The sequence below is a fragment of the Cajanus cajan genome, chromosome 11, assembly GCF_000230855.2.
Source record: "Cajanus cajan strain Asha chromosome 11, NIPB_CcT2T_4, whole genome shotgun sequence".
Classification (NCBI taxonomy): domain Eukaryota; kingdom Viridiplantae; phylum Streptophyta; class Magnoliopsida; order Fabales; family Fabaceae; genus Cajanus; species Cajanus cajan.
Genome location: NC_138527.1, coordinates 43,479,130 through 43,491,014, shown reverse-complemented (window position 1 = coordinate 43,491,014; position 11,885 = coordinate 43,479,130). Strand labels below are relative to the sequence as shown.

General features: G+C 30.2%; 2 protein-coding genes across 2 annotated transcripts; one reads left to right on the top strand and one right to left on the bottom strand.

Moving 5' to 3' along the window:
• On the top strand, window positions 1–4,322 carry LOC109801013 (AT-hook motif nuclear-localized protein 5). The gene is made up of 5 exons (XM_020361975.3): window positions 1–1,167; window positions 2,359–2,426; window positions 2,966–3,097; window positions 3,409–3,567; window positions 3,776–4,322. Exons 1-5 carry the CDS (start codon window positions 696–698, stop codon window positions 4,016–4,018), a joined length of 1,074 nt encoding a protein of 357 aa, XP_020217564.1. The 5' UTR covers window positions 1–695; the 3' UTR covers window positions 4,019–4,322.
• Window positions 4,323–7,063: 2,741 nt separating this feature from the next.
• Window positions 7,064–8,941, bottom strand: GPX8 (glutathione peroxidase 8). Its single transcript, XM_020361914.3, has 6 exons — window positions 8,786–8,941; window positions 8,296–8,372; window positions 8,063–8,124; window positions 7,718–7,836; window positions 7,456–7,623; window positions 7,064–7,352 (listed from the first exon to the last, which is right to left on the bottom strand). The coding sequence occupies exons 1-6, from the start codon at window positions 8,837–8,839 to the stop codon at window positions 7,320–7,322; spliced, it is 513 nt and encodes a 170-aa protein (XP_020217503.1). The 5' UTR covers window positions 8,840–8,941; the 3' UTR covers window positions 7,064–7,319.
• Window positions 8,942–11,885: the final 2,944 nt, after the last annotated feature.

The following is an 11,885-nucleotide window of genomic DNA, read 5'->3' as shown; positions in this document are numbered from 1 at the left end:
ATTTTCCCTTCTCCTCTCTGCTCTCTCAAGTCTCAAGTCTCAAGTCCCAAGTGCAGTCCCATTCTTTGTCTTTTCTCCCCCCTTTTCCCCCTTTCCACCCCTCACACTGCATTCTTCTGTCAAAACCCTAGATTTTCAAATCTAGGGTTTTGTTTTCTTAACCTGTTAAGGACATGATTCCCCAACTGAACTGCCTCCTCCCTATTTTCACTTTTCTCTCTTCAATCTCAGCCTCTGCTTTTTCTACATTTTCCCTCACTCACCTATGTCAATGCTGATTCTCTTCCTCCCTTAAAACCACCTCCTTTCGTATTTCCTTCAACTTGCCCATTTGCATCTCTTCTTCTCTGCGGTGTTTCGTGGTAAACGAAGCCGTCACGTAACCCTTGTTCTTTCTTGTTGCATTCACTTGACAAAATCTCTGAGCTTGTTACTTGAATCTCGTGAGCTTATAGGGTTTTAGATCCTCTCATTCCTTCTTTGTTTTAGGGTTAAAAATTTAATCTTTCCGCCATTGTGAAAAAAGCTATTTGCTTTTCACTAGTAGAAGGATACCTAGCTCAACCTCTGTTTTTGAATATTCACTGGTTTCTAAGTTTGAGAAGCCAGCACTAGTAAAAGGATTTGGGGTTAAGAGGAAAAGAGTTTTTTTTTTTTTTTCCTTTCACACAATTGACAAACCTGTTAGTAAATGCATGGATGGGAGAGAGGGTATGGCATTTCCCGGTGGCTCTGCTCCATATTACATGCAGCATAGAGGAGGGGTTAGTGGGTCAGGTCCAGGAACTGGGACTCAGAGTGGAGGGTTCCAACCTCCCTCTGGGTTTAGAGCTTTGTCAAATGTCTCTTCAGGTTCTACATTTTCAGTAGAGCCTCAGGCTCAGTCTCAGGTTCAGGCTCAGGCTCAGGCTCAGCGTGTTGGTTTTAGCCATGGCATTAACATAGGTTCCTCTCCTGATGGTGGAACTGGAGTATCTTCTTCTGGGGAGCCTGTGAAAAAGAAAAGAGGGAGGCCTCGGAAGTATGGTCCTGAAGGAGCTGTTTCCTTGAGGCTCTCTCCGTTGTCTGCCACTGCTAATTCCACCCCAGGCTTAGGGACTCCTGCTGAGAAACGGCCCCGAGGGCGCCCGCCTGGAAGTGGAAGGAAGCAACAGCTAGCCTCTCTAGGTACATTTATAATTATGTGAGAATTTGAAATTATGGTTTCCTGTGGATTATGATCTATTCATATTGGGATTTAACTTCTCAAAAGTGAAACTATCATTTAAAAGAGAAAAGTGAGGTGTTAATAATTGTTGATAAGGTCCCCTAGAGATGTTACTTGCTTCTTTGGTCTTGATGTTGACAGCTCGCTAATAAGTTTTTCCTATTGAAATTGTCAACTTGCTGTTAAGTTCATCTTTTTAGGGTATGGATGGAAAAATAATTGGGGATCAGGGAAATACAATTAAGCATCTTCAGGAGACCAACTAAATTATGTATTTTCTCTGAGAAAATTAATGGCTGAGATCATGATAAAATGCATGTACATGTATAACAAACTATGAGGTTGTTAAAATCTAATTTTATAGTTATTTGGTGATTACAACAATTGATAACTGTTTAAATGTCTGATTAACTTGCTGACTTAGTTTTCCATTTTTGCCATCATTTATATAATGAACAAGAGAAAAGCAGTGGATATGCATCTTTCATTTTGTACTGTTATTTTCCATTTCTGCACACTTTGTAGTTTGAACTGGCACTTTCTATTTTCTTCTTTTCTTTTGCTTTTTTCTGTTTAGATTTTGTTTTTCTTCTATATTTTGTTGTTGCCGTTATTGTGCTTATGTTTGTGGTCCGGGACTCCCAAGTTATTGTTATGTCATCTCATCTTAGTCATAAGTTCTGCTTCAGAAATCTCTTAATTGGTCTTAATTTTAATACAGGATCTCCTTGGCATTTATTGGTTGAACTGAGGCAATTATTACATGTTTGGTTCTGCTTAATTTAAAAATAAAAAAAACTTTTTTGTGCTAGCTTCCTGAGATAGCTTTTGAAAAGAAAAAATATAGCAGGTATTTCTTAAAAGAAGCAGCATCATGATTCTAATGTTGATCTTGTGTACAGACTGCAATGCTTAATTACATGGCAGCCCAGATTCAAATTTCTGCTCCAGTTTCACCCTGCACTTCAAAAGAATTAATTAACCTTGAAAACCTAGGCACTTAGTTTCGTACTTTACCCTTCCCTTTCTAATACATTTATTTATTTATTATTTTGATGCTAACTCACAGTAGTTAAAGGAAATGCCATCTTTATCTATTTTGCTAAGAAGTGTGTGAACTTCTAACAGTGTTTTTGTTTTTCTCTTCCTAGGTGAATGGATGAACAGTTCTGCAGGACTGGCTTTTTCACCTCATGTTATCACTGTTGGGGCTTCGGAGGTAGTTATATTCTTTCATTAATTCATAACAGCTATAAGTTTTGTTTAATTCTAACTTTTTTTATTCCTTAATATATAAATGTTTCGGCTCATTTTGGCTATTTTTAAATTTTAGTGACTCCAAAGTCATTGCTGGCATCAACATGAGGAAAAAATAATTTGCCCAACCAAGAAAAGTTAATGAATAGATTCTCCCCCCCCCCCCCTAAATTATAGGGTGCTTCTCTATTATTATTCATAATATTGATATGATTTTTGTTTTACCATTTATTATTTATGATCACCCCCGCCCTCGTGGATGGTTATATATTTGTCAATCACTTAATACACACCAGCAAGAATTGAATAATAATCTGGGATTTTTAATGATATATAAACTGAAGATTACATTGCACATAAGTGTGGTTGCTAGCATGCAAAACTGATGAGTGATGATACTTAATTCCAGCCTTCAAATAATAAACATAAATTCATCATGTAAACCTTTATGATTGTTAGTTATTTAGAAGTTCCATGATTTATAGCCTTTCTTTGTTTCAGGACATCGTAGCAAAGTTATATTCATTTTCACAGCAGAGACCCAGGGCTCTGTGCATCTTAACAGGAACTGGAACAGTTTCTTCTGTCACTCTGCGCCAGCCAGCTTCTACTAGCGTCAGTGTTACTTATGAGGTTAAAGAGCTAAACATTAGTTACCTCCACTACTAGAAATTTTTACATCATAATTATCCTCTGCTCTATTATCTCTATCTCCTTTCCATGGTTCCAGCTAAGTGATAAGTTATTATTGTTTAGCAAGTAATGGATTTAGTTATAGTTCTGTGCTGTTCAAGAAAAGAGGTTAATGATGTTCATTTCAGCAAAATTGGGCTAATGTGTAAGAAAGCATCTCTATGCAACAGCTGACGGATACTGCTTAAAGTGCTTTAGGTTGTTGGTTCCTATTATGCAACAATAAACATTTTATCTTTTACCTTTTCCAGGGCCGATTTCAAATATTATGCTTGTCTGGTTCTTACTTGGTTGCTGAAGAAGGTGGACCTCGCAATAGAACAGGTGGCATGAGTGTTTCCCTTTCTAGTCCTGATGGTCAAGTTATTGGTGGTGGTGTTACTAGGCTTATTGCTGCAAGCCCAGTGCAGGTATATTCTTAATTGCTCCAAAAGCTAGGTTTCTTGCACCAATTATACTTATTCTTGCTTGCTGCATTCCCATTCAAGATATGCTAGAACAATAAGTTCAGCAACTGCATGGTATATTCTGAATGATTTGTATTCTTGTGCATCTTAGTATGCTTTAAATTCAAACCTCCCCCCAAAAATTTACAAATTGAGACTTTGCTTTATGCAGGTGGTAGTATGCAGTTTTGTATATGGGGGCTCTAAGCCAAAGACTAAACAAGCGACCACTACAAAAGATAGCAGTTCAGAGCCTCAGAGTAGTGACAAGCTAGCTTCACCAGGCAGTGCTCCACCTAATCAAAACTACACCTCTTCTTCTTCTCCTGCCACAGGCATTTGGCCTGCTGCATCAAGGCCAGTAGAGGTGAAAAGTGCACATCCACACACCGGTATTGACTTGACGCGTGGATAAACATTTACATTTATTCTACAAGAGACCATTGCAGTTTTGTATAGATATCTCTTGTTGTAAATGAACCGAATTTGTGAGCATTGTGACTCTTCTTGCTGTTATGGGTTCACGGGTGACAACTTCTCGCTGACCTATGCTGTAACTAATGGATTTCAGGGTTCAAGTAACATTCTTGACTTAACTAAGTGTTTTTGGTGAAATCAAAGGCCAATTTTCTAGATTAAGTGGAAAGAATGTTATGTTGACCGTTGAGATCGACTTTAACAATTAATAGCACATCTAAGGGCTCACTTTGATGACCGTAGATATCATTTCAAGATTTCATTATGAAGCATTAATTTCAACCACTGACACCTCAGTTGTCACATCTGTTTTTCATTTCTTTCCCCAATGCGTCGGTTTACTTTTATCTAATTATTTTGTTATATACTCGGGGTAATTATAAACCAGCAGGCATTCTATTAAGTATTAACTGTATTTTACTTTTTCATATCTATATTATAAGCTACGATATAATTTAAAAAGAATCGATAGATCGTTAATAAGGTATGATATCTTTTTTTTATAAGATATTAATTTATATTTTTATTTTGTCTTCATTAAAAGTTGTGATAATATGTATTTCTCTTTCATCTTTTAAACTTTTTAATTATTATTTATCATTTTTATTAGTAGTAATAATGCTTTCATCTTATAGAAATTTAATAATAAGTAAACATGATAAATTTCATAAATTATAATTTTACTTTTAAATTTAATTAAATTAATTATTATAACTACTTATATTTTGATTAAAAATAAAAAATGTGTTTTCTTGAATATAACATGGCAGCAGGACTATGTGAAGTTGGGTTCTCTATCAGTAAATTTGACGTATTTTATGCCTTTATTAAAAATAAAAATAAAATTATAATTGAATAATAATGTGTGTTGATGTAATTACTGTTGTGATTGATCTTTGAGTTTCAACATTTTAAATTCAAATTTTGTGTTTAATAAAAATATTAATTTTAATTTTTTAGTAATAAAAAAATATTATCTACTAAATATGAAATTCAAGGTAATCATTAAATAAATATCCTCTTTATATATTACATAGATAGAATAATATATTATTCATTGATTAATCATGTTCTTTAAGAAGTTAGGCGGAACTATCTTTCTTTTTGTTTATGCTGTCCCTTTTTTTCACATGTAAAAAAAATAATCTACGAATGGTAATCCTTAGTAAATCGATTGGTTAATGACGACTTATTTATATATACGATTAACATTTAAATATTATTGTACTTTGTGTCAAATCAACGTAGTTATTTTATGGAAATACAATAATTTATTTGGGATATTATTTACAGAGGATCTTGTGACAGTTAAAATTCTAGGTAACTAACTATTTTCAAGCTATGGTAATTTTTAAAATATTAATAAAAACCAATAAAGGATGATAAAAAAGTTATTTTTGTTTAAATTTCTTCCATTATAAACATACTTTAAGTTGAAGGTTGCTTATATTTAATAGGTTTAAATATATTTTTGATCTTTATAAAATTAGTAAATTTTGAGTATTTGTAAATTTTTTTAATGTTTTTCATTTTTATAAAATTAAAAATTATTATTTTTAGTCTCTATTTTTATGTAATCATTTTTAACTATTTTTTATTTACTAAAAAGTTAATTAATCATCTTATATGTTAGTTACAATCATTACTGATATTATATTGATATTTAACATTTCTAAAAATATTTATAAATTTTTAAAATAAATGTTATTTATTCATCTTAAAATGATTATTAGAGACTAAAAATAGTTAATTTAAATTTTAGAGGAATATACTTATTTTACAAGGACAAAAAACAATATTATAAATTTTAGAAGGATGAAAAACAAAAAAAAACTCTTAAAAAGGACCAAAATCAAAATCATCAATCAAATAAAAACTAAAAAAATATTTAAGTCTATTTAGTTTTATAAGATTTACTCATTTACTCATTAACGAAAATTAGCATTATACACGGCTAATTAGTTGTACAGTAGCTTTCTTTTTAGTCATTTATATGATTTAAAGGAACAGAGCTTTATAAACTTACCTTGATGGTCGTTTGTCTAACTTCAAAGAGAAAGAGTTGGATGAGTGAAATAAGACAGTCTCATATATGACAATTTACTGGCTTTTTCAAAATGTTTCCCTTACCTTAGGTCTTCTGTATAATTTTTACTTACCATTCTCTCTAAAATTTTACTTAGCAAAATAGGTCTTTTGTATAATTTTTAAATTTTATTAGAAAAATCATTTTATTTTTCTGTGTCACTTTATATTTTATTGCATAGTGCTCGTAAGCAGTGGCAGAAACAGGATATATATATTTAGAGAAATATTATTTTGAAAACTATTTCAAATTATAAAAAGTTAATTTAAATTATAAAATATTAAATTAAATAATTGTTTTATAATATAATCATTAAAAAGTGTAAAATTTTTAATGAGTCGAAAGATGTTTCGGACTTTTTATCATAGGATATAGCGGTTCTCATATATTTAAGAGTGTCATGACCAAATTTCACATTTTTTTGTTACAGGGACATGTGTGCTTCGTAAAAAGTTTAGCTAGAAATAACTAGCCAGGAGAATTATGTTTTTGTTATCTGTTTTTTCCGGCTTTTGTTTCTTTCTGCTTTATGTAATCAAAAAAAAAAAATCCCACATTTTTTTTTCTTTTTGGCGATGGCATGAAATAATTTTATAAGAATTTTAAAAGAAGTTAAAAATTTTGGAGGTGATTGTCCTATTAACTTTGGTTCTGCACTTCTATCTGGTAGTGTCAAAATACCAATGAAATGAGGGAGAGAGCAATGGAATACATGACAAATTAAAAAAAACCAAGCATTTGGATTTGCAAACGAAGAAATTGTCAGGCGAAAAAATAAAAAATTCCAAACCTATACCTTTTTATTTCTTTAAAAATCAGCGTGAAAATTCAACGGTACACGCATGAAAAGTGTTATTATTCGATTATAAACAATTGACAATCGATTGCTAACACTCGTGAACAAACAAAATCAATTAAAATTGGAGCTTTCATAGGTTTCACCTATTTATTACAAACATGGAACGTTGAGGGTTAAAAAAACAAACGAGGAATATGCATTAAATAGCTGGGAGAATGATAGAAATGAAATTAAAGGAAGTCATTACGAAACATGGTCTGAATGATGTCCATGACATTAGTTTGTGCATATTACATAACATTGCATAATGAACTCAGGAAGACATGAGATAGGCCACATTGTATCTTTTTGCCTTCACTCAATACCCAGAAGCTGACGGATGTCTCGCTGCAATACATAAAAATATATGCTAAAATAATTACAACAGAACAGAATAGCAGCATAAAGCATATAAATTAATTAATTTGAAGGGTAATATTATTGTGTTCACCTCAAGGCTGAGAGGAGAAGTGGTGGGATAGTAGCGACCCACTACTTGTCCGTTCTTATCAACCACAAACTTGGCAAAGTTCCACTGAATATCATCCCCAAAAATACCCCATTTCCCTGACTTCAAGAATTTATACACAGGAGAAGAATTTTCCCCATTCACTTCAATCTAGCACAATAACAAGGAAAAGCATATATAATACCAGTGCTAGTCATATACCATAGCCTAAAGCAGTTGAAAATTAATTTATATGTGGACCTACCTTATCAAAGATGGGGAATTCAGATTTGAAGCGAGTGCAGACAAAGTCCACAATTTTATCATTGCTTTCTGGTTCTTGCTCACCAAATTGATTACATGGAAATGCCAGAATCTCCAGGCCTAATTAAGTTTACCAACCCAGTCATTTGAATATTAATTAAATATATCTTTAGTACCACAACAGAAAGATCAAAGTAATGCACCACAAAACCAATTTCCAAAGGGTTCCTCCCTAACATGTAGGCCCCAAGCAAAACAGACCCTTATTCCTATATGAGCTTATCCCAAGTATGATGTTACAGTTGGAAATGACAAACAGGAAAACAGTGAAGGGTCTAATACAAACCTTCGTCTTTATACTTCTCATATAATTGATTCAGCTCCGCATAATTCGAGTTGGTCAAACCACTGTTTCAATCCCAAACAAGAATTTTAAATATATTTAACATTTATAAGATTTGCGGTGGGAAACTGAGAATAGTTATTGACTAAAATTTCAAGGCTTTAAATTAATAGAAGGCACAATCAAGGGAACAAAAAATAAGTAATGAGTAAAGGTATAACACAAATTAAGGATACCATTTAGAAGCAACATTGACAATGAGCAAGACTTTTCCCTTGTAAGTGGAGAGATCGACAACATCTCCCTTAGCATTCTGCAAGTTAATGGAAGGATTTCAACAGGAATTTCAGTTATTACAAATATATCATATTTGTATTCTTACAACATACGTAAACACTTTCATGCATGTCTAGATTCATATTGGACCATCTAAATCATGCTAACTATACTTTATTCTGTTTTACTACTTTATTACTTAAGGATATCCAATCCCAAACCACTTTGCTTCAAAATCAATTTTAACCTAAATAAATTTTATTAAAAATTAATTTAGTAAACACTAAACGCTTGGTCATACACACTGTTAATCCTGGAGTCGAGTGCATCCCACTCATTAATGCATGTTTGGTTGGAATTATTTTGCATATTTCTTTCGTTTAGAATCAATAACTGAAGACACAAACAGAGATGAGGGAAAAACAGATAAGATGAAAGAAGAAGAGCAACCTTAACAGCAAAGTCGTACAAGGACTTTGGATCCTTGGAGGATTCGGTCGTCATCGCCTACAGCCCAAGACTAGAAGAGGAACTCAACTTACTCGTTAAAATGGAACAGGAACACATCATTTCTTCGTTGAAACCTATCACCAATAAATATTTCACACGTGGCCTGATTCTTGTCCGATATGCGTACGAACAATTTTATTTATTTGTATTTTTTTTTATAATATCAGTATATCACTACTACTTTATCTATTTTATTATATCAATTACTTTATGTCACAATTATTTATTTATTTCTCTCTTTATTATAAAATTTCCGTACGAATACAATTTCTCGATTCTTTTATGCACCTGCGATACGTTATATACGTTCAATCTAATTAAAATATGATAACTGATTATATAATTGAATTTGTGAATTTATTTATAGGCATAATTTACACGATATTCTTAAGTTGATAATTGAATTCGGAAACATCAAACCTACCCTTATATCTCACAAGTGTAAATTAATTTTTAATTATCAATTTTATAGCATGATAAAAATCATTTCTATGTAATTTATTAATTATTATTAATATTTATACGTAAATTTTAATATGAAATAATATATCCAACTCCCATGTGATAGTTTGATGATGAGTAAATAATAATTAATAAAAAATCTACCTAATTTCTTTAGTATCCGCATTATATTAATACCCAAAATTATGAAAAAAATTTACTTCCTTAAATTGAAATCGTTAATTATTTCAATCTTTAACATTAAGGGGGTGTATTGAATTAGGATTTTAAAGGACTTTTTTAGTTAAAAAAAATCCTGCGGATTTTAAAAGACTTTGTAGGATTTTTATGACTTTTAAGATTTTGCAGGATTCTACAAGACTTAAAATCAGGATTTTAATGGATTCTGCAAGACTTTTAAATCAGGATTTTAATGGATTCTGTGGTATTTTGTAGAATTTTCGTGGATTTTTTATATTTGATAAGATTTCAAAAAAAAATTCATACATTCAAATTTAAAAAGAGTCAAAGACAAAAATAATAAAAAATAATAATGTCAGATAAATAATAATAATAATAATAATTCTCCATAATATCTTATCCTCTTAAATAGCATTTACCCACATATCCATAGCTATACTAGTCCTCCAAGCATTAACGTCTTTTCGCTCTTGTTCCTGGGTTTGAATAATAGGTTCAAAAGTATGATCTTAATTAATTGGTAACGTTGAAGATGAAGGTTCATCCACTGCTTCAATTGGAAATTCATCAGAACGACATTCTTTACGTAAAAAATTATGTAGTGCTACACATACTAACACAAGTTCTACTCGTGTCTTAAATAAAAATGGAGGTGCTGACTTAAAAATTGTGAACCTTGATTTAAAAATACCAAATATTTTCTCGATCACATTCCTTAAAGACCCATGACGAAGATTGAACAACTCTTTCTCATTTTCAGGGTCATTACCATGACCTGCAAAATCTTGTAGATGATATCTTACACCTCGAAATGAAGCTAAAAATTAGCGTCGATTAGGAAATCCAAAATTCACCAAAAAAATATTTACCTAATTACATATGCAATATATATAATATTAGTATAATAATAATAATAATTATTATTATTATTTAAAGAATAAGCATTTAGATATATAGAATATATATATATATATATATATATATATATATTATTTTAGTTATATATTATATGATAATTTTTAACGATATTTATAAATGTAAATTATTCTAACAAATATTTTAACAATATTTCCTCTTTTAAAAAATAAGCTAATGAAGACATAAATCCTAAACCCTAAAAAATTAGATACTGCAACGTCTTATGTTAATTTTCTTTTTTTAAAATATAAAAAGTCCTAATTTCACAATATAAAAATAAAAAGAAAAATTCATAGTAAAAAAAATAAAATAATTGTTGAGTCATAAAAGGAGGGGAATAAGAGTAACAAACTTAAGGGAAGGAGATAAATCGCAATTTTTATGCTAAGAGAGTTCTTTCCCCAACTAAGATCAATTTTCATCTCATTCTACTCACAGAAACCCTAACAAATTCATTTTATATATATATATATATATATATATATATATATATATATATATATATATATATATATATATATATAGTAGAGATTATGAAATCAATTTCATCTTTCACTTTTTTATTTTCTTGACGTGTGTTATAAAAAAAATTACCACTTAAAAGTTAAAATTTTAAGCATTTTTTTGGTGTTATATAAAGAAACAAATTCAACTACATAGAATAAAATAAAACAAGTCAATTAAAGAGAACGAACAGAAAAATAGAGCAAACCAATGACACTATCATTTACATATCGGAGTTTCACAAAATAGGGGAATGGGATGAGAACAATACTACAATATTATATATGAGCAACGAATAATAGTGTAATATTATTAGCAGAGACAAAATGGAGAAGACAAGAGCATAGAAAAAAAAAAGATGAAAAAATCACTTGAAAATTCTTGAAAAGTCACTTTAAACAATCCTTCAAAATCTGATAGGTTTGGATGAGATTGTTTTATGAATTTGGTATTTATAGATAACATTAGAAAGTCCTTCAAAATCCCTCTCACACAAAAATCCTTTAAAATCCTTATATTTTTGAATATCAATAGATTGTTTTTAAGTTGTAAAAAATCTCAAATGAATACCAATGAATTTTAATGGACTCTTTAAAAAATCTTGAAAATCCTTATTGAATACCACTAGATTGTTTTTAAGTGACATAAAATCCTGATTGAATACCAATGAATTTTTTTACTAAAAAAAAGTCTTTTAAAATCCTACGAAATCCTAAACCAATACACCCTCCTAAGACTCATTTGTGATTTTTATATATAAATTTAATTTAGTTGGTTGAATAGAATCTATAAATTATATTAAATTCTTTAGTATTAAATTCTATACTAATAGATTAAAAAATCATTGTGATTTCTTATTTTGATAACTATTTATTAATTAATGAGTTATTAATTGATATGTTAAAATTAATTAATAATTAATATCTTATTAGTTATTAGTATTATTATCAAAATTATCAATAATTATCATTTCTTA